The following is a 23,214-nucleotide window of genomic DNA, read 5'->3' on the forward strand; positions in this document are numbered from 1 at the left end:
CAAAGGCAGCAGCCCGCCGAGAGGAAAGGGAACTGGAGCCTCACACAGGACAACTGTTCAAAAAAAAAAGAAGAAAAAAAAAGAGTCTAAATTTAGCAAAGAAAGTCATCAATCATCGGCTGTTCTGGAACCAGTGTGGATTTGGGTTTTACTCGCTTGTACTTAGAGGGGAGTAAACATATCTGATGTTTGAGTGATAGCAGTGGGAGTTTGATTGAACGCATGAGAACAGCCAATGAGATCAGTGCGTAAACTCCGCTTTTCCAAACAGATATCGTTTCCAAATCTCCCGAGTTGTGCCACGTATCAACAAACCCGTCCGTCCCGTTTGCTCAACATAACAGACGGGCTAATTGGAGACAGGAACAGGCGGCACAACGCCGGGGGCGGCTCGCTCTCACTCTGCAAGGGGGGGGGGGAGAGAAACCGAAATGCCACACGCCTCACAACAGGGCGACGTCTGACAGAAACGCGTTCCTGTGAAGCCCTCTGCATTAACATGCATGTTCTCTGCGTGGACGCATGGGTGCAACCAGCCCCTGTGCATTGGTGTGTGTGTGTGTGTGTCACTGCGAGCACGAGCACTTAAGCGACGCGGCGCCTCGGCATGGTCGGGGACTTCCTGTCCTCTCGATCGAGAGCGCGCCACGGAACCACAGGTCGCCCACGTGACGCCACGTGGGTCCTCACGGCGAGGCTGTTCCGGTTCGCTTTCACAACGGCGTTGCGCAAACTCTTTGCATGAAAGGGCAAAAAGAGGAAGAGGAAGGACAGGAGGAAGTGCCGCAAACGTATGCGGGGATGGACACGCCGGATGAGAACAGCAGTCCAGCCGTCGTCACGAACGGTGGTGAGTTTTTTGGAGCTCGTTCACTTTTTGTTTAATTAAATGTTAAACCATTTAAATACGATTGCACACTGGGTGAAGTGAGTAGCACAATTACCTTCAGCAAATGCAGTGTAATTTGTATGTATTTTTATGATAGTTGAGTATATAATGTAATTGAAGTGAATCAATGAAAATGTTTTTTAAAGAGGAGTTTTTAATGCAAAGCAGAAACTAGACGGCTGATCAATGTCACGCTTGTGTGTTTGGACTCGTTCAGCTTATCCGGTACTCTGCACTGAGGAAGTACTTCTTCCTTTCATCACTGATGCGAGTCGGCAGGCTGCCATGGACTCCATCGGCGTCCCCTCGGCCCTCCCAGAGCTCAGGCTGGTCCTCCTGGGCCGGAAAGGAGTCGGGAAGAGCGCGGCAGGCAACACCATCCTGGGAGGAGGGGGCTGCTTCGAGAGCGGGAAGCCCACGGAGGAGTGCGTGAAGAGGAGAGCCGACGTGGCGAGCCGGAGAGTCACCGTGGTGGACACGCCGGGTTGGGAGTGGTACTACCCGCTCAACAGCACCCCCAACTGGGTGAGGAGAGAGACCCTGCGGAGCGTGTCGCTCTGCCCGCCGGGACCCCACGCCGTGCTGCTGGTGGTGCGGTCCCGCTCCTCCATAACGGAGGACTACATCGGTGAGATCGAGGAGCACCTGGAGCCACTGGGCAAAGCGGTTTGGGAGCACACCATGCTGCTGTTCACCAGGGGAGACGAGCTGGGCCTGGTGTCCATGGAGCAGCGGATCTCCGGGAGCGGCCCGGGACTCCAGAGACTCCTGCGGAGGTGCGGGAACAGATACCACGTTGTGAATAACCGCATCAAAGGGGACGGGACTCAGGTCAGAGAGCTGATAGGCAAGCTGGAGGAGATGGTGAAGGGGATGAAGGAGGCAAGCAGCCACTTGGAGATGGAGAGCGCGGTGCTGGTGGGTCTGGAAGACGACGGAAAGAGAAGAGCGAGGGAGAGGAGGAAGAAACAGAGGCAGATGGAGGCGCAGATGCAAAGAGGAACCATCAGAGCAGCGCTGATGAGTAAGTTCAATCTGGAAAACTGATGAATGTATTCTTATGGAAAAATCTAAATGAATGCTTGAAGCTGTGCTAATAAGTATTTTTATATGTACATATAAAATATATGTATATATATATATATATATGTCTGCGCTGTCTCCCTCCCAGTCGACGGTCTCCAGGGCTCCGAGTTGGACGCCCACCAGTCCTTCTCCAAGGCTCCGCGGCGGTTACCCGAGGTCAGACTGGTCCTGCTGGGCGAGCGCGAGACCGGGAAGAGCTCCGCGGGAAACGCCGTCCTGGGCGGCGCGGCCCTCTTCCGGGCCGGGGCGGTGACGGAGGAGTGCGAGCGGCGGCAGGCGGAGGTCGGCCCGCGGCTGGTGACGGTGGTGGACACCCCGGGCTGGGAAGGCGGCGCGGGGGGCGCCACAGCGGAGAGGGTGAAGAGGGAGATCGTCGGCAGCGTGGCGCTGTGTCCCCCGGGGCCCCACGCGCTGCTGCTGACCCTCAGGCTGGATACGCTGGTCGTGGCCGCGCACGTGAGGGAACACCTGGAGCTTCTGGGCGCCGGCGCGTGGAGACACGCCGTACTGTTGTTCACGCACGGGGACCAGCTCCGAGAGGGGGTGGACATCGAGCAGCACCTCCAGGGCGGCGGGACGGACCTCAGGTGGCTGCTGGAGAAGTGCAGGGGCCGCTACCACGTCATAAGCGGCGCGGACGGAGGGGGGAGCGAGGCGACGCGGCTCCTGCAGAAGGTGGAAAAGATGGCGGCGATGAACAGGTGCGAGGCTTTCTCCGGCCTCGTCCACGAGGTCCGGGACCTGAGCCGCAACAGGAACGAGAAGTTCAACCAGCGCCTGAAGGACATGGGAGATAAAATGCTCCGTCAGGAGGACGAGCTGAGAAATATGAGGGAGCGGGAAGTGAAGCGAATGCGGTGGTTTTTCGACAAGAAGAAAAAGGTGAAGTCGCCGGGAAAGGCCGACGTTCAAAGGGAAGAGGAGGAGGAGGAGGAGGACAGGATGCTGGGGGAGAGGAGGAATGACATTGGGGATCTAGAGGAGAGGATGCGATGGCTGACGGAGGACAAAGAGAGAGAGATTCAGGATGTCAGCATCGAAAATGAGAGAATGCGTGCGGCATTAAACCAGAGTCAAGGAGAAAGGCACAAGGCGATGCTCAATCTGGAGCAGAAAGAGAGAGAGATTGAGGAACTGAAAGAAAGAATTGACGAGCAGCAACTGAAGCTGCTCGACCTCGAGCGTGCCGTCGTAGAAAAGGAACACGAGAGAAAAGAGCGGGACGATGCCATTAAAGGGGAGAAGCGGGAGTGGATGGGTGAGGTTAAGAAATTGGAAGGAAACATAGAGCAGCAGAAAAAAGAGAAAGCAGAGTGGATAGAAAGAGCGGCTTTGTTAAGAGCAGAAACGGACGAGACTCAGCGACGCCACGAGGATATTCTCGAGAGAAAAGAAGAAGAAAAAAACAGGAAAGTGGCAGAGATGGAAATAAAACTACTTCAAAAAGACAAAGAGCGAGAAGAAATGAGGGCAAACGTTGAAGAAATTCAATTACAACACCATCGAGAGATAGAGAGAAAAATGCAAGAGACAGACACAGAGATACAAGGAATAAAGCTGCTACATCGGGAAGAGATGGACAGAAAAATCTATGAAATAGAAAAGATTGTGGAGACGTTGAAAGTTAAACACCAAGAGGAAATTGATAAAACACTTAAAGACAATAAAGAAGGTATAGAAAGAGTCAAACAACAGCATGAAAATGCAATGAAGGAAAAACTTAGAGAGAGTGCTGAGCTGAAAAAGAAGTTTGCAGAGGAAACAGAGAAACAAATGAAAGCAAAACAAAGTGAGATAGCAGAGTTAGAGAAAAGGTACAGAGTCCAAACAGGAAGTATGATGCTGGAGAATGAAAAAGAGAAGGAAACGATTCATGCTAATTACAAAAAAGACATGGCAAAGAAGATGCAAGAGAGAGAAAAAGAGCTGGATGTATTAAAACTGCATCACCAGGAAGAAGTAGCAAGAAAAACAAAAGAGATGGAAGATCTAATAGAGACGATGAGCTCTGTTCACCGAGAAGAAATAGACAGAACCGTGAAAGAGAAGGAGGAAGATGTGGAAAGACTCCAACAACAGTATGGTGATAAAATAAGGGACATGGAGCAAGAAAGACAAAGAGAGATTCATGAGCTCAAACAACAGTTTGCAGAAGAAACTGAGAGACAAAGGAACGCGAAAAAGAGTGAGATAGAAGAGTTAGAGCAAAGGTACCGTGTCCAAACAGGAAGTAAAATGCTGGAGAATGAGAAAGAGAAGGAAACGATTCATGCTTATTACAAAAAAGACATGGCAGAGAAGATGCAAGAGAGAGAAAAAGAGCTGGATGTATTAAAACTGCATCACCAGGAGGAACTAGCAAGAAAAACAAAAGAGATGGAAGATCTAATAGAGACGATGAGCTCTGTTCACCGAGAAGAAATAGACAGAACCGTGAAAGAGAAGGAGGAAGATGTGGAAAGACTCCAAAAACAGTACGGAGATAAAATAAGGGACATGGAGCAAGAAAGACAAAGAGAGATTCATGAGCTCAAACAACAGTTCGCAGAAGAAACTGAGAGACAAATGAACGCAAAAAAGAGTGAGATAGAAGAGTTAGAGCAAAAGCACAAGGCCCAAACAGAAGAAACGGTGCGACAAAATGAAAAAGAGAAGCAAGTGATGAACCAAAATCACCAGCGACACATTCTGCTAAAGCTGCAGGAGCGAGACGGACTAACGGAGGAGTTAAAGCGACGCCACGCGAATGAAATCAAAGGCATTGTGCAAGAAAGTGAGCGGCAGAAGGAGGAGCTCGTTGAGAATCACAAGAAAGTGACGGAGCAAAACAAAAGAGAAACAGGGGAGCTGACACGCGCCGTGAGGGAAATGAAGGAAAGGCTGCGACAACAGCAGGAGAAAGAAATGGATCGTTTAAACTTCCAGCGGGACACGGAGCAAAGGCTGGAGGAGAGGGAAAGAGAAACAGAAGCACTCAAAGAACATTCGAGAGAACTTGAGCAACACCTGCGGCAGACGGAGGAGGAAAGAGAAAGAAGCCGCGTAAATCACAAGAAACAGACGGAGCAAAGACTCCAGGAACAAGAACGAGCGATAGAAGGACTGAACCGGCACGTAGAGGACCTTCACGGAATCCTGCGGAGGAAGGACGAAGAGAGAGAAGAAATGATCCTGGGGCAAAAGCGGGAGGCGGAGCGGACGGAGGAGGCGAAGCTGCAGCTCCTAAACGACTCGGAGAGAAAAGTGAGGGAGAAGGAGGACGAGCTGAGGCGGCGGGGCGAAGAAAGCCAGAGAGAGGCGGCCCAGCTGAGGCTCACCATCGACCGGACCAGGTCCGAGCTGAGGGAGCTCACGGGCAGGATGGAGAGGGAGATGACCAGCGCCATCCGAGGGTACGAGGAGGAGATCGCGAGGGGGAGGAGGAGGGCCGAGGAGCTGCGGGAGCGGAACCAGGAGATGAGCGAGCAGCTGAGGAGGGAGCGGGAAGAGGGAGCCAGAAGGCGTCAGGAGCACGAGGAGCAGGCGGAGCGCAGAGAAGCAGAGGCGCGGCGGGTGGAGGAGGAGAAGGAGGAGATGGAGGCAGAAAGGCAGAGGAAGGAAACGGAGGAGCACGCCCGGAAACACAGCGAGCTCCGTGCGAAGGAGGAAGAGTTCTCCGAAAGGGAAACCAGAGCAGGAGAAAGGGAGCAGCTCCTCGACGCCAGAGACGCGCTGCTGGTGGAAAAGGAGCTAAAGCTGGAAAGTAAGGAAGAGGAACTCTGCAAATGGGAAGCGAGTCTCGTGGAGCAGCGAAAGCAGCTGGAGGACGTAGAGGAGAAGGAAAGGGAGCTGGAGAGCTTGCTCGGAGCCCTGGAGGGCCGACAGAGAGAGCTGAACCACCACGGGCAAGACCTCCAGGAGAAGGCGAAAGGGCTCCGAGACCAGGGGAAGGAGCTGAAGGACCGCGAGCACCACCTGAGGGACGAGGAGCGGGGGCTCCTCGGCTGGAAGTCGCAGCTGCAGACGCAGGGCGAGCGCGTCAGCTCCACCACGCGGCAGCTGGACCAGATGGGGAGGGACCTGGCTCTGCTGAAGGAGGAGCTCCGCGTCAAGGAGAGCAACCTGAAGGCGTCGCTCCAGAGACTGGGCCGGTGGGAGCGCGACCTGAGCGAGCGGGAGGAGGCGCTGCGCCGCGGAGACGGGGGGGGCTCTCTCGCCCAGGGGTCAGAGGGCGGCTCGATGTACCGAGAGGTCGGCGAAAAGAGGAGAGAGAAGCAAACCGGAGGAGGAGAGTCGCAAAGGGAGGAGCAGAGGGCCGAAACGGGACACAACGGTCACCTGGAAACACTAATGGAGACGGAGGCGGCTGAGGGAGGAGCAGAGGAGACGAGGAGCCAGGAGGCCAGGGAGGAACGGGGAACCTCAGAGGTCCCTCCGGACGCCGCGCTGTTACCGGCGAGAGGCCCGGGCCCCGCGGGGTCTCACCTGAGGGTGTTGGTGCTGGGGGAGGCCTGGTCGCCTCGCTCCGCCGCCGCAGTAACCGCCCTGTGGGGGGGCGAGTCCGCGCCACAGGGCGCGTCCGGCTTCAGGCCCTGGAGGGGCGAGGTCGCCGGGCGCCGGCTCGCCGTCGCCGAGCCGCTGGGCCTGAGGTGGCGAGACGGGCCGGACCCGGCCGCCGGCGCCGCGCACAGGGCGAGCATCCTGGAGGGCGCCGCCTGGTGCCGCCCGGGGCCGCAGGTGGTCCTCCTGCTGATGCCGGCCCTCCTGACGTGCACGCAGGGGTACAGGAGGGCGGCGGAGGAGCACGTGGGCGTGTTGGGGGAAGGCGCGTGGCGGCGCGCGCTGGTGCTGCTCACCTGGGGGGAAACGCTGGGGGAGAGCGCGGAGCAGCACCTCCTGAGGGGCGGCGAGCTGGCGGCGCTGGTGGGGAGATGCGGGGGCCGCTACCACGTGCTGAGCAACAAGAGGAGCAGCTCCTCCGTGGAGGAGCTGTTGGAGAAGATGGAGGAGGTGGCGGAGGAGAACCGCGCAGGACTGTGATGGCGCTGTAGGAATTTAGCGCATTTTGTGTGAATCGTTTTTAATAAATTTGAAATGTGTTAAAAAGAAATACCCGATTTGTTATTTGCTGTTTTTCAAATCAACAAATGTCTCAGTTTAGGTTTTGATTAATGGGATAGAAGGGCAACAAAAGGTTTAATCACAAACTATAAGCTGTACTTTAAAGACGGGTCATGTGTAAATCTTATCTGAAAAATAACCAGCTGACAAGAAATGAATGTTGATGAACGAAGAGTACAGCAATTTCCTCTGAAATGTAGTTGAAGAATAAAGCTAAAAAAAATTAAGTTAAAAGTAGTGTTTCAAAACTGTACTTCAGTAAAGTACATGATTCTGCTTTGTGAATTATTCATATGAATGACTTATTCAGTGCTTAAAATAAAGGAAAAGAAAAATGATAAAACTCTGCATGGGCTGCCGACCTCCCCAGGTGAAAGAAAGACCACCCCCCCCCCCCGCCCCCTGCCCCCCCGCCCACATCTCGCCACAAGATGGCGACCTTGTGCCAGCGTGGCGGTGACTCCGCTTCTGATCACAGATGTAGTAGAAAGTGACTGATGACAAGGAGTTGATGGTGAAAGTATAGTGAAGCTAGTCGAGTATGTGGGGGGGGGAGGGGGGGGGGGTTTAACCGTATTTTGACAATTTTCTGTGTAAATGGCTACTTTTAGAAAGACTGCACAAAGCCCGACCAGAAGGCCCAACGCTCCATCCTGACTGGAGGCATTTCACAAGAACCAAACCGTCTCGCAATTATAACCCCGGGGCGCCTCCCTTCACGCCGAGAGAACCCCCCCCCCCCCCTCCCGCTTTGACAAGTAAATTATGACTCTTGATGAGAGGAGTGCGGCTTTCTCCGAAAAGATGCAATCTTTGACAGCCGGGTAAAAAAAACGCGGGTGGAGACATACAACAACTTCCATCATCCGCGGAGCCAGATGCAATGGGCAAAAAAACACTTGTGTGCAATCATGGGTCTAATAATTATGGAGTGGGAGTGCTGGTCTGTGTCTGGCATGGCAGCAATGTTTTTTAATCTGTCCTTTCAGTGTGAGCCGCCTTTAGGAGGCGAGATGAGAAGGTGTTGTGTCGAGATGGATCTCCTGCTCCTTTGATTATCACCGCAGGGTGGGGACCGTTTTCAAAGCGCTGGGGGAGAAATTAGGAGGAACCAAGAAAAAAATAAAAAAAATAAAAAATAAGGGTTGTCAAAACGCAGTTGATGGAGACATCGTTTTCCTACATTTTAGCATAATGTTTTAAACATATCCAACACAAAGTTGAGCCATAAAATGTCAAAATCTGCGCCAGTTTCCCTCTCTAAATACTTAGAGTTTCCATCGCATGGCTTATTTAAAGTATCACAACACTTGATTAGTTGATTATAAGCTTGGATTCATTACAGAGCGCCTGATGGTTTTCTGCTCAATTCTAAGACATCGTTATTAGTGGTTTGGTTTCAAATGTTTTAGGCTTCTTGAAGTTTTAACCACAAGAAACTTCAGAAGTGCGTTGTTAGAATTAGCATAGATATAAGCCAATACTGGGATGAAATATGGAGCATTTATTTGCTAAATGAGGGAGTATAAACATCACACTAAATATTAGGAAAGTGTTTACAGGAATAGCAGGCCATGCTCATGTAGTTTATGCTTATGTCTGGACAGCGAATGTGAAGCTACTCTATGGGAAGCTGGTCAGCGTTGTTTTTGTGGTTTTTAACCTGCTGGTTTTTATACAGTTTGAACAACCAATGCACAAACTGTACCTCGTCATTGTGCTAAGCTACGCTAACCAGCTGCTGGCTGTAGATTCACATTTAACTTATGCACAGACGTGAGCGGTATCAAACATTCAGGAACTGATAAAGGCAGGGAGCAGGAATATTAGATTAGATTGCATGTTATAGCTATGTAACGTACAAACTTATCTATGTTAGAATGGAAAACAGGAACAGCTAGCAGTGCTTCGCGTGAAGCAAATGTTGGTGTGTGTGGTCTATAAAGAACATTTTTGTCCTAATGCTTTGAATGTTTCGCATGCTGTTGGAACAGGAAATGAAAGGTGTTTCTAAGCCCTGACATTTCTGTTTATTAAAAACACATTCCTTAACCGTCACTGAATGAAGGGATAAAATGTTATTAAAACCAAGGTCAGAGAGGTTTAGGCACGAGGAAATCTGCATGCAAAATATGCCTTTTTTCTTCTTTTTACATTTTTTTTAGATGAACTTTGAACCCACCAGCCAAATATGTAAGGCCATTCCAGAAACAAAAATCCCTGCTATATCTGTGAGTTCAAAGGTGAATCTTTGCTCTGTATCAGCAAACAGTGAATGATAGAACCACTCTTGCGCACTTCGGTTTTAGCCGGCATTAGTTCCGATTAAGGCAACATGGTAACCCTAATTTATCTTTATTTGGAGCCTTTTAAAGTCCTGAATGAGGCTTTTTGGAAAATATGGATGGGACCACATTAACATGCTCTATAATAGACAGGAACGACACAGTCAATCATGTCTGCAAATGTTGGGAGACAAAATTACTAGGCTGTGATAAAACAGAAGTTAATGGTTGGACTGATTTCTATTAAGGTCTGTGCACTCTCATTTGAATAATGGTGCTTCCGACATTGTTTTTTCTTTTCAGTACTTGACCCAGTAGGGACATGAATGTGATTCCGCTTTAACACCTCCATTAATATTCAAGTGGCTTTAATACTCAAGGTTTATTTCTGACATGCCGTAATTAGCATGGCAGCGGTGCTAGTTAATGATAAGCCGCGTTCCGGATGTATCTGGAAAAAATAACATTGCAGCAACAAAAATATTCATAGCTTGTGTGGAGGGAATGGCTTAAAGTCAGCATTTTGATAAAAGAATAATCATGTCATTAAATACAGACTATATGTTTCAGAATGAGTCATTGTAACACAAAATCAGACGCTGTCATGTACCTTTAAATGAAAATCTATTTTGCTTTAGATGAAACTGTTCAATGTGTCGATTTAATTCGAAATATTTTCCTTACTATTAACAAAAGAAGCTGCTCAGTTATTTTATTATATTTTTCAAGTTCAAGTTTCAACTTCCTAATACAGTACCCCTCATTAGGGATTCCTAAATAAATGTATTGATCACTGGTCATTTACTCAAGCTTTATAGACCTATTTTGATACCTTAATATGAGAATAGTTGGCCTGCCGATGTGGGGAAATCCCTCTCCAGCATAAACCACACATTATCCTTTAAAATGGACTTATTTGGCCACATTATATAGTGTCCATTATAAAAAAGGTGCTGATGAGCAATGCCATAGTGGCATCAGTAGAGTTGTAGGTGCATGATCGTGGCTGCACTGAACCTGATGGACCACGAGGTGTTCCAGGTCTGTCCCAAACTGGGGCCGCCACGTTCAGGTAAATCACTGAGTGTTCAAAAAGACTTGATTCTGGCTTCTATTTGCTGGTAATCTTCTGCTTCTCCTTCTTCTTCTTCTGAGTGTTCTGCTGTGTTCGGCACACTCCTTTCTTCCCAAAGAGGGAGGGGAGAAGGAGCGAGGAAGAGGAGAGTGCAGATGATGAATCCCCCTCTGGACTGCATCGTTTCCATCCGAGTGCATCCGGTGGGCCAGAGCCAGGTCCTGGAATCTAGCTAATGAGACACACCCCCCCTGAGGGCTCGTCCTCGCCCTATTGGCGGAGAGGTCGGGAGCGGACGAGACGATTGGCCGACGGAGTCCAGTGCAGACAGCTGTCAGAGCGCGTTGCAAATCAAAGCTCGCGGTGCTCTTATGCGGCATGGCATACAGTAAAGAAGCTAAATGAGCGGAGTGAAATGTATACTCACGCTAACGTTTGGTAAAGTATAAAGAATAAAAACAATGGTTGGATCGCAAGATTTTTACAATTGTTATCTTTTTACAATTTTGTATGTATTTGATGTGACCACATTTGTTTTACACATGTTCTGGGTGCAGTCTTTTTAGTTTTTTTTTTTTTCTTTTGCAGCAAAATGACTCATGCTGTATGCGATGGACCTTAATACTCCACATTAAACCCTATCTATAGCAGGCTTATTGTATTGGATCGTTCATATTGTAAGCCTATATTTATGACTGAATAAATTCAAACACAACCACGTGGAATAACTTTTCAGGGACGTATTTGTCCCTTTTTAAGTTTCCATTAAACCACAGAGGACAAAAACTAGTCATTTTCCACTCCCTGAAATAAACAACATATACGTGTTATTTATTCAGTGAGATATCCGAGGGCCTTTGACAATAAAAAGGGACATGTTGTTGCAGCATAAATAAAATATAGTATTTTCTCCTTTGAGCAAAATGCAGAACCTCTCATCTGGAATGTCCGATAAATGTCTTTGTTGCGCTTTGACTGGGATGAAATGGCCTCAACCCAATCTGGACATTTAGACATATTCATGAGCCTTGAACAATGTGTAAAATGTTTACATGATAGGGGAAACGTATCTAAAATACCACTCTGCCTGGAGCAGGACAACGGGTGCAAGGAAAGTTCAGGACATTAGAGAAGTACTACATCTGAGAAACGGATGTGAAGAAGTCGGATCGGCCTCCTTTTCACCCCATCTTTTACATTTCGCTTCTCTGCCTCTGCAGAGTCCTCGGAGCTGTGAGGCGAGTTCATCGGAGGGTCAGGATGCGAGAGGAGAGGGGAGGAGGACCATGTCGTAAGTGAGCGTCCTCCGATCAGCTCATGGTGGCAGATGCCCGGAGGCTGAAGAGGCGCAGATTAAAAAATAAAAAATATATAAAAAGAGCAGCGGAGGGAGGATGGGTACGACAACAACCAGGAGGGAGAGAGGAAATAGAACATGTGACCTCAGGATGCGATGATGGATTATAGGACAATATGTCCCCGAGCGTGGACACGTCAAAGGCCTCCAGGCACAAAACAACGTTGGTTTGGTGTCTCTTTGGAGGTCCTTATGGGTCTCTCTTCTTTGTGCGTGTCGATTTTTGTTCAGCACCCTTCGGAGGGATGGAGGAGGGACATTTTCCATGCAGCACACTGCGGGGACGCACAGACCTGGGGTCAGCTCTGAGAGACAGAGAGCTGCAGCGTGTCTTTAACGGCTGTGGAGTCGGTGTGGAGCATTTTATTCACCCAATTAATCCAAGCCGGATCACGTAATAACATGTGTGACGTCGTCTGAACGCTTGGCAGCCGGGGTCAAAAGTTCACCGGGGACGAGCGCTCTCTAGCGGCGAACACGGCGTCCCCCCCTCCCCCACCCCCCCCTCCGAGCAGCAAGCGGCGCGCTTGGCTCATTACTTAGTGCCCGCCGATGTAAACTCTGTAAAGAAGCACACATGCGTGAACGCACACCCACGGGCGATGTGTCTTTTTTTAACGTCACGCCTCCATGTTTTTACATGTGTGATTCCCCGGCTCTTTACTTCATCTCGTCACCGAAACCCAGGCGCGCTCGCAGCTTCCTGTCCATCCTCAGACGGCCCGTTCACCTTATCTGAACTACATTACATAAGACTGCCCCCCCCGCCAAAAAAAAGAAACTCACAGGGAATTACATGGCCGTAGAAAAGTACACACACACACACACAGAGCTTGATTATGACCACGCCCACAGTTCACCCTTGTCTGAACTCCCTGCTTTCATAATCTCCTGATAGAAAAGACCAATAGCTCTAATGTGTTAGGGAAGAAATGCCCAAGGTTATGCAGCATAGACCTCATCTCAAAACAGTAGGACACACACACACACACACACACAATAATCTATCGGAATACATTTTCACAATAAACCGTTGGGTGGAATAAGCTCATTCAGGGAGCCCGTCTGCCACCTCGTATCTGTTTTCTTTCACCTTTCTCTGGGGAATGTGTGGACGGAGAGGTTTTTCCATTCCAGGTTCATCTCGATTACTCTTATGAAAGTTTGATGGGCCGGCAGCGAGTCACAGCTCCGTGTGGAGGTGAGGAGACGATTAAAGATTCATTTGTGTGTGTGTGTGTGTGTGTAATCAGTTCAATCTTTGGAGAAAGGTTTACTCCTGATCAGGCCATGAGGGACGCGTTTGTGTACACACGCACAAGGTCTGTAACGAGGCATTTTATGGCGCGTATGAGTCGTTCAAATAGGATGTGGCGTGTTACTGGTTAACTTGTAGTGAAGGAATAAAGAACGAGGTGAAAAGACATGATGAAACGTACAGGACAATCTGAGTGATTCTGTTGACGCAGACGGCTTCACTTTGCTTCGATCGCAGGTCACAGGAACCTCACAACCTCCTCAAACTCAAACTGGACACTGACAATACGGCCAGATAATCGGATTAGTTGCTCCAGGCGTCATTTCATCCCACGTCAACACCAGGTGATGTCCGCAGAGAGCTGAAGGGTCAGACGATTTCTCTGCGTGGTCACAACACAGTATGGAGCCATTTTGCCTTGTGAGACCCTGTTGCAGAGCGACAGATAAAAAAATAAAAAAAACGTCACTTCTCTTTATTCCTCAAAAGACCAGGAGGCTTTTCTTCTCGAAGAAAAAGGTCTAATGCTGAACTACACACGATTCATGGCTTAGATTAGAGCATTCAGCGTAGGAGTCAATCTGTTCTGGGGGCAAAACAGTGACCTCGCGGTAGTCGTCATCAGGGGGTGTTATTATTTTATTGTTTCTATTACTCTTTTGATTATGAAATTACTTGGCATAAACAAACCCATAATATGCATGAATAACTGAAAGCCCTCACTTGACCTAAACAAATGCATGGGCTGCTTTAGCTTGATGATGGTTTTGTTTAGTCCTCAAAGTATTCTCTGTATATCTTAGTTATGCAATGACCTTATGACCCCTTTGATGACTTAAATGAAAAATAAATTAAAACATACAGCAACAACAACATTCAGCTCGGTTTAATTGATTGACGTTCCCATCGACAGTGGAAACATGGTTCAAGTGATTTGATCCATAGTGTTTGTTCTTTGGATCAGTGGTACATTCATTTAATTTATTTGGAGAGTAGCTGTCTACATGTCTTTTTTTTACCCACTTAGGAGAGATTTCAACATTAATAGATTAAATAGAATATATTTAAAAAACCCATTTGGTCCCCAGGATACAGCATATAATACCAGCCTGCTGCAGAGTGACTTAATGTGGCTGTCACGTAACAACAGGCGCTTCATCGCGGCTTAGTGTGTGTGTAAAGCGGTGGAGTCTGCAGCCGGTTGGTTGTAGCCTGTGGACACCACGAAGAAGAGGACCTCCAGACTCAGACTGTGCCCACGGCCATCAATGCATATGCACATGGTCTGTCGAACTAGCTCAGCCGTACGCACATTAGTTTATTTAATTCATATGGAAGCCCGGGCTGTACTTATAGTCATTTCAATATTGTTTTAATTTACATTTGTCCGATCATCCCTGCGTGGAGAGATTACTGTTGGTGGTAGAACCTGTTGCTTATTAGGTAAAGCTGCAGTATATTCTGTATAGTTTGAACCGACAGCGTGTGTATGTGCAGGCGTAAGCGCGCTCTCTCTGCTGCAAACCCCCCCCCCCCCCCCCGCGCCGCCACAGAGTCAGCGAGCGAGGTTAATCGTTCAAACCTCTGCAGTAAGTAGGCCCATATCATAAAAAATGCATACAGCAGCACATGGTGTGCCAATCTAAGTTAGAGGAAAGGCAGCTACAGCCCATACACACAAACACACAAATACACACACACAAACACACAAATCCATATCCATTACTGCCGTCTCTATTTTTTTTTCAAAGGCCCAAGGTCAATAGTTCAAATCACACAGGAGAAACCCCTCAACACCTGCTTCTGTTGCCATGGCAACTGGCAACCGCCACTGTTGCCTGACATATGTAGAGAGCGAGACTTGCTGCAGGTGAATTTGAATGCGTTTTGACACAAACTGAGAAGCAGTGACGCCCACTTTTCAGGAGCAGTGCGGGTCTTGGTCCTAAATACTCTGGCACAACTGGACCACTACAAGTGCTTCCCGGTGATGCTAAGCGTCAAACTATGATGCTCCATGGACCCCGCTAGTGATCAGTTTAATTTGACAACTCATAACTTCTAAGTTTGTATTGAGATAATGCGGATGACTATTTATTTAAACAAAAGACAGAGAGCATTGATGAATAATAAGAAAGTCATTGCAGACCCCCAACATTTTAAGTGCATATATGTTGCATAATAGTAAACTTGAGATCCTTTAGAAAAATTTAGTAAGTGTAGTTGTTAACATTTTAACTGATGTGTTTTTCTATTTCCATTTCAACAACCTTGACCTCAGTTTAAACCTTGCATACAGATGACCAGAAGGTTAAAAAAAATACGTCGAGGAAATATATTTACCAAGTCATGAACTTAATGCAACCTAATTATGTTTGTATTCTGCCTCGACACGTGTTAACCTCCGTTTAACCGCTTCACTGTAAGGCAAACACTCACCTTCTGCCTGATTAAATGGAAAAACACACACACACACACACACACACACACACACACACAAAGTAGTACATAGGGGATGAAACCAGAACTCTAACACATGCCTGGTGAGACTACTGATTGAATTATTGTCTTCTTTAACACAGCAGTGCACATATCATATTGTACCAGTAAGGAGTTGTATTCATGTTCTTTTTTAACCTCTTGTCTCGACATATTTGAAAAAAATAATAATAAATCAGCACCATCTCCAGCGGGAAACAAATTGAGCTATTACACAAATGAATGCTGTAATTGGCTGTTTGGAGTTTTTTTTTCTTGCCCTCACAAACTGCATGCAAATTCATAATTAATTTCCCTAAATCTGTTTTCAAATTAAGAAGAGCGTTAAAGCAGGTCTATTGGAAAAATATTTTTCTCACCATCACATTAATTTAATTGCATGTTTAATCGTACGTACTGGAGATTGGAATAATAACAATAATGATGATGATTAAAAAAAAGGGCACCAATTAACATGTTCATCTGTGGTTCTGATTGTGTGATGAATTATTCATGAAATCAGAGTTAACAAGGAGGAGAATGAAGGGATCAGCGTTGCCCACTGAGGGGGGGATCAGTATGAAGACAGGAGTCAATGCTGCCTTCTCTCCCACGGCAGTCGCTCTGCTGCTGCTGGGTGGATACAACTGCACAAATCAGGTACCTTTTACTACTCTAAATATGTAACATATCCAATTCATACTATTGTAGTTGTGTATTTCCTGCATTGTATTTTCCAAAATTAAAAATGTTTATGAATTAAAAAACTGTATGTTAAGAATAGACAAATACATTGTGATATTTGATATCTTGAAAAATACTTTACATTTAAAACGGTTTTCCTCATTTTCTTTGCAAGAAATTTTAAAAAAAAGACTAAACGAGTCACAAGTAAATTTATTCTTATTTTATAATTTGTTCATTTCTAACTAATTACTAAAGGATTTCAACTAAAGGAACTACTTAATCCTGCGTGATTTAACTCAATTTTCTTCTTTGTGCACACAAAGGTGCATGGGCCAATGAAAAGGGTTGAAAAATTAACAATTGACCTTGATCATTCAAACTCTTCATACAGCACCTTCACCGTAAATGATTGACACCTCCCTCGGATGGGATTTCTGGATCCTCCCTGAACGCAACAGACTTTGGGACCCAGAAGGCTCCGCCGCGGCCCGGGTCCCAGTGTGCAGTGCATTCACAGTTCACAGGCATCTCGACCTAAATGCGATGTGACGGGAGAACCTTTACTGAAACAAACGGGAATATAGTATCAGGGAAGGCTGACCGAGCTGTGAACCGGGGCTCTAACACAGAGCAAATTAGCATCAGCAGACGAAAAAAAAAGCAGATGCATCAAAGCTCTGTCGGGTTCATCTCAGCCTGCAGACCTCTCACAAAGCAGAGCGATGCTGGGCCCGGACATCGTTCCTCGAAACTCTGATCCCCGGGAAGAAGACCTGATCCTGGAGGTGGTTGCCGCTGTGTGTCCTGCAGGGGGGGGGGAGGCGGGGGGGGGGGGGGGGGGGGTAAAAACCTCCCGGGGGCCGGAGCTTTCAGTAACAGCAGACAACATCCATCATGAGATCTCTTTCGTGATGTCTTTGGCTCAACCGAGTCGTCTAATGATGCCACTCTGACCAGCCAGCAGGAAGAAAAAAAAACACAGAGAGGCTGGTGGGTGGCGGCCTCCTATGTGTGCGGATCCCCTCTGAATCCCTGCTCTGTCAGCTTATGGGTTCTGGTTGTGCAAATATGAACTTCTCACAGACACATGACAGTGAGGTGCAGCTGTCGAATCAACGCGCCCGTTCCTGACGGCCTATCGAGCACCAGTCTGGACTGGTTTAGGTCAGATGCCAGTGGCAGGGTAGGACCTCATTACTGGGGTTAACGTCAACACACAAGAGAAGGTTGTTCGTCAATCAACCAGTCGTCCTGGTCAAAGACCATCATGTTTCCACAGCTCAATGTTTTCAATTCTGTCCATAATACCATTTTCCCATCTTAGAGCAGTCACAACTAAAATAAACACTGCTTCTTAATGCGGATTCCTTGCGTTGCACCATTTTACTGTGAACTACAGCATGCACACACAAATCTGACAGAAAATCATCACCAAATCATTAAGGGAATTGAATCCCTCTTTAACGCCCTTTTTAAAATATTGCAGAAGTAGAGCTAGAGACCCAGATACAGCACAGAAACAAAAAAAAAACCCTTTTTGCTATTTTCAGAGAACTATCCAGACCAAATCAAACCAAAAACAGGAATAGACATACAGACGTGAACATTTGGAGGTGAGAGATGGTCGGTCGCCCCATCGCCGCTTCACAGCCCATTAGGTCGGCCTCTCCGGCGGGCGGTGTAATGCGGGCGAGTACGCGGCCGAGGGAAGGGCCGCAGAGGTTTTTAAAAGCCTGTGTCGGCAGTGAGGTAAAATGTATTTTCCTATAGCTGCCCGAGAGTGCCGACGAGCTGGAGGAGGAAGGCGCCGCCAATACGTGGGGATTATTCAAATGTGCGCAGATGGAGCAGCGATTGGATGGGAACCATATTTAAAATAACAGTTTAAGGTGCATCAGAGCTCCGTTCTGACTACACTCGGCGGAGCTGCTCTGTCGCCTGAAGGAGGCTCAGCACTGTGCGTTGCCCCTGGTTACTCGCACCGTGCCCTTGCACTACAATGCCGGTAGGATGCATGTGTGTCACATTATTTCAATGAGTTCAATGTTATTGATGAAGTGCACAGACCTCAACTTTCCGGTCAATATACTCACCTGTATCCATCTGTGAAGTTTCCTTCTGCATACTCACGCAGATTTAATCCCCCAGTGGACCTCAGCAAGTCTCCGGAGGGGGGGGGGGGGGGATTTGACGCGAGAAAAAACAAGCTGGTGTTTGAGATGATGGGGAAGCAAGAGCACAACGTGGCCCTTTAACAGTCTCTCTCTTCATCTTCTGCTTTTATGAAAACAGACACTCGGGATCCTTTCCCATCTGTGCTCTTCTCCCCACATTAGCATTATCTGGGGAGGGAGGACACCTGAGGACCGGAGGAGACACACTCTGGTCCAGGGTGTGATCCGAAAACCCGGGTTTCTCATGCCCAGACTTCATTTCACACTTTGATCGCTATTGTAAAGACGACCCCTGGGGGTCAAGCATGTAGAGATATATTACCACCACCCACCCACACATCTCTACCACCACCACCCAAGGAGGCCACCCCTTGCTACCTGGCTGGAAGGCTCTTGTCTCTCTCTCTCTCTCTCTCTCTCTCTCCCCTTTCCCTCCCTCCCCGAGGGAGTGCACACCAACGCTTACACACTTGAAATTCGCCACGCAAACAAAAGCAGACGGATGTGAACGCACACGTGTCGTAACCGATGTTTTCAAATTAGATTAAATAAGATCATGTAGGGGAATGCATATAACACACACACACACCTACGGACAAGATGAAAAGTACATCTGACAGTATCAAAGCCATTTGGCCCAGAACCCAATGGTGTGGCGACAGAGGAACAGGTTGAATGTGTTAGAAGAGCACACCTACCATTGTCACAAGTTTAAAAAAAACGCTCACACACACACACACACACACAGCTTTTAGGAGCATAATGCACACAGCACAGTAGGTGTCCGCATGTAGGCTTGACTGGAAAATGCAGTGAGAGCCCAAACATGCCAGACGGGATCAAAATCCGCATCTCTGTGCCCTGCCGGGTCGGGGGAAGTGAGGATCACACACACACACACACACACACACAGTTACAGTATGTAGAAGGGCAGGAATAACACTGGTTCTTCTTGCTGCATTTGACTCACTGTCTCCGCGCTTACACACCTTGTTTCTAGCAGCTGTTTACAGCACTGAAAAAGAAACACCGCGCACCAGCTGCAAAGCAACACACAACAGATACACAACGTCGGCTGATGGCCGGCGAACACAGCGAAGCATCCAGCAACTTAAGAGCGAGACATTTCCCCTCAGGAGTCGACAAAGAACCTAAACCGAGCTAGAAGGCGAGTGACTATAGAAGTTGATCCATCTGTTTGACAGAAACACCACTGGCAGCTCATTTGCAGTGCATTGTGGGTCTTAAATCTGAAACGTACAGATTATCTGTATAAAAGTCTTAGGTCTTATTGAGGTGGTTAGTCATTGTGGCATCACACTGCTGTCCACCCAGAGAAGAGATTTAATGGAGAAATGTTTTAGTTTTCTAAAAAGGTGGCCACTTTGGGGTCAATAAAACTATTTTCAATGAAAAAAACAAACCTTTCAGCCAGAGCACATTGAGTCACATTGAGCTCTGACGATAAATTCCGAGTAGAGAAACACTGGATTGACATTTTTAATTTGTTCATGCTTTAAATTCTTGGGGGGTTTTCTTCTAATGGGAGAACTTAGTTTGGACTTTGTGTCCTATTTTAGTTTTTTGTTTTGGAGCTTAAGTTGACATCTGCTGAAAGAGGAATTCTTCGTTAGAGAAGCTGTATTCTTCCATCGTCATTTTGATGCTGGATTTTTGCATTAAAATATCAGAGCAAAGCCCACATTCAGTGCCGCTTAAAATACTCCACAAAAAATGTTTTCTTCTTTTGTTTTACCTAATTAGGTTCAAACCATTATCAATTAATTTTGCCTCCAACAGGCGCCCCCCCCTCGCCCACACACACACACACGCACACAGACACACACACAAAAACAGCATTTCCCGAGGTCTGAAGCCCATCACAGAACAAATATCTATGAATTATCAAAACCGACGGCGTTTTCCCTGTTCACATGCGAATCATCGCACACCAAGTCTTTGGGGTTAAGCTTAGGTCTATTTCAGTTTCAGTTGAGCTTGATAAAACACTCGGCAAATCCAGCATCAATAATACAGCGATCAACATTGGCGTACACGGGGTATGAGGCTACATCCTTTTAGTCCTGTCGGTCCAAATGGAACTCCGTGTTCCTGCATGTAGCTGCCATTCTGATGAATAATTGAAGGTGGTAATTAGGCGCATGTGGCTGCTGCATTTGTCTGTAGAGCGAAATAGGGGTCAGAACCTTGTTAGTTGGGGGTATTTTAATCCCCTTCCCCTCCGTATTGTATTTATTTTGGCCGAATTCCAGCTACCTGGTTTATAGAAAAGCACAAGCACGTAAATTGAATTAAAAAGAAGAAGAAAAAAAACACGGCTTGTGTGGATCTACACTGTTTGTGTGGATGCCCGTGTGGGTCTCACTTCACTTCCTGTCGTATCATGTTTAGTCTAAACAGACCGTGTACACATTATAAAAGTGGCTGGCTATCCCGAAGCTGTTTGTGCTATCACTGTCCCAACGGCATTCGCATTTCACCGTCATGTCATCCCTACCGACACCACCTTTCATCAACACAATCTGGATGCGTGTCAAAAGGACAATGCGTTGCCCCGCTGATGAACCGGGACGAGCCAATGCTCCGTGACCTGGATAGAGGAGGAGAAACCCCCCCTCCCCCCACCCCCCATCACACTATAAAGGGTCACGGTGTCTGCGGCGACGCGCATTTCGCCCACACACGGGACGAGCCGGGCTGTGGGGGCGTGTGTGTGTGTGTGGTTTGCACAGAAAGCAGAGCTTGCTGCTGCTGCTGTTCAAGTGCAATACATGGAAACGTGACACTGTTGATGGTGTTGCTGAGAGGTCGATGTCGTTTAATTTTCTTTGCAGCTTTGCACACAACCAGAGTGTGAGTTCACACCGGAGCACTCCGAGGTCACGGCAAAGAGAGTTGTGTGAGGAAAGAGCGAAAGGAGAGAATTTCACTATGAATGGCGCAGCTTTGAAGCTCACTGTGACGTCATCACTTCCTGCATAATTAAAACTCAAAAGGAGCGTGCACATACTGGGATTGTAGCGCCCCTGCTACCATTGTGGAACTGAATGCTGTGCCTCATTTCCTCCCACCTCTCTGTTTTTTGAGGTCATCATATCATGTAGCAATAGTTCAGCCATAAGCCTGTTTCACATCTGCTTACTTCAGCTTTGTTTTTGCCTCTTTGTCATCTGACCCTCTGCTAAAGAGTGTCTGATCATTGATCTCTTTATTAACATCATTTTAAAGTTGAAAGTGGAGCTTGATGTTAGCCATCAGCGTGCCTGGATGAAAGATGTGACAACCAACCTTTACATAAGCAAACTCTAAATAAATTAAAATAACCTCTTTGCCCATCTCTTGCCCCTTCCTTTTCCTCTCTACCTTCGACTCGCTGACCTTTAATACAGCCTCTCTCACTCTCTCATTTTCTCACTATCTCAGCCCTTTTATCTCTCTCTTCTTCCCTCTGGTCGTTTCTGCTGAACTGTGAGGATTAAAGGATGTGAGGGGAGTGAGCTCGGGATCATGGGAAGGTGTGATGGCGGGATGTCTGTCGCGACCTCGGGGATGAAAGAGCATGGCCCCGTGAAAGGAGAGGAGAGATTTTTCTTTCCTTCCTCCCCCGCTCTACGATTATTGAAGGAGTAACACCTTCGATCATCCTTGAGAAAATCTAGATGTCCAGTGGCAGCAGCGGCTCAGCTGTGGGGTCACCGCCAGGTGCGAAGAGACGCACTTTCGCCCCCGTAGGTGACGCCACACATACATGACTTAGAGATTAATCTGCTCACAGAGACGTTTGTCATGTTGCATGAGCTACAACCCCCTCTGGTTTGACACTGTTGATTACCGCTTGGCACAAAACTGTCTTCAAGAAGAGGATCTCTGGGCGCAGCAGCATTTCTCCGCTCGCAGTTAATTTATCTCGCAGGCCGCTGATCTGATCGTACCTATGAGCGGCAGAACCCTGCATCTTTCTCTCCTCCACCATCCGCCAGCCATCCATCACCTCAACTCTCGCCCTAAACAGGCCCTGCTACAGCACAGCGCTTGTGCGCAGCAATGCCGAGGGAGGTCGCCGTGTGGTCACTGCGCAAAGCCTGGTCGCATTGTGACTCAAAGCTGCAGAATATGCCATGGTGCATTAGCGCACTGCCGCCCCGCTGAGCATATATATATAAAAATGAGAGAGAGAGAGGAGGAGCCACCTAGCTGAGCATATAAATATATATATATATAAATGAGAGAGAGAGAGGAGTAGGAGCCACCTAGCTGAGCATATATATATATAATAAGGAGCGAGAGAGAGAGAGACTGACGAGCTATGGGATGATCCAATAGGCAAAAGATGTGGAGGCCAAAGAGAGAGGGGAGGACAAGAAGAGAGAGCCAGAGGGAGGAAGGATAGTGAGGACAAGAGAGAGGGAGGTAGGGAGGAAGGATAGTGAGGACAAGAGAGAGGGAGGTAGGGAGGAAGGATAGTGAGGACAAGAGAGAGGGAGGTAGGGAGGAAGGATAGTGAGGACAAGAGAGAGGGAGGTAGGGAGGGTGGCTCATCAATTATGAAGACGTATCAAAGCTATGTGTTCGCTCTGGTATCGACTTCTCTCCTTCATCTTCTCTCCGTGTCTTTCTTAGCGCGACGTGCTGCAGCGTTAAAAAAAGATCAAATATTTTTTGATCACCATTGAAAAAAGGCACTTGAGAACGTGCACACCATGAAGCCGCCGCTCTCTGCTTTTTCTATTGTCACTATTTCTTTTAACGTAAAGTGGGTCATTACTAAACTCCCCTATTGAAAACTACACTTTGTGTGTATTTC

The 23,214-nt window shown here is 47.8% G+C and overlaps 1 protein-coding gene across 1 annotated transcript; it reads left to right on the forward strand.

Annotated features, from left to right (window-relative positions):
- The first annotated feature begins 501 nt into the window (after nucleotides 1–501).
- Nucleotides 502–7,463, forward strand: si:dkey-185m8.2 (trichohyalin). Its single transcript, XM_037479046.2, has 3 exons — nucleotides 502–850; nucleotides 1,107–1,913; nucleotides 2,061–7,463. Exons 1-3 carry the CDS (start codon nucleotides 742–744, stop codon nucleotides 6,992–6,994), a joined length of 5,850 nt encoding a protein of 1,949 aa, XP_037334943.2. The 5' UTR covers nucleotides 502–741; the 3' UTR covers nucleotides 6,995–7,463.
- The last annotated feature ends 15,751 nt before the right edge of the window (nucleotides 7,464–23,214 follow it).

Source organism: Pungitius pungitius, chromosome 1, assembly GCF_949316345.1.
Source record: "Pungitius pungitius chromosome 1, fPunPun2.1, whole genome shotgun sequence".
Lineage (NCBI taxonomy): Eukaryota > Metazoa > Chordata > Actinopteri > Perciformes > Gasterosteidae > Pungitius > Pungitius pungitius.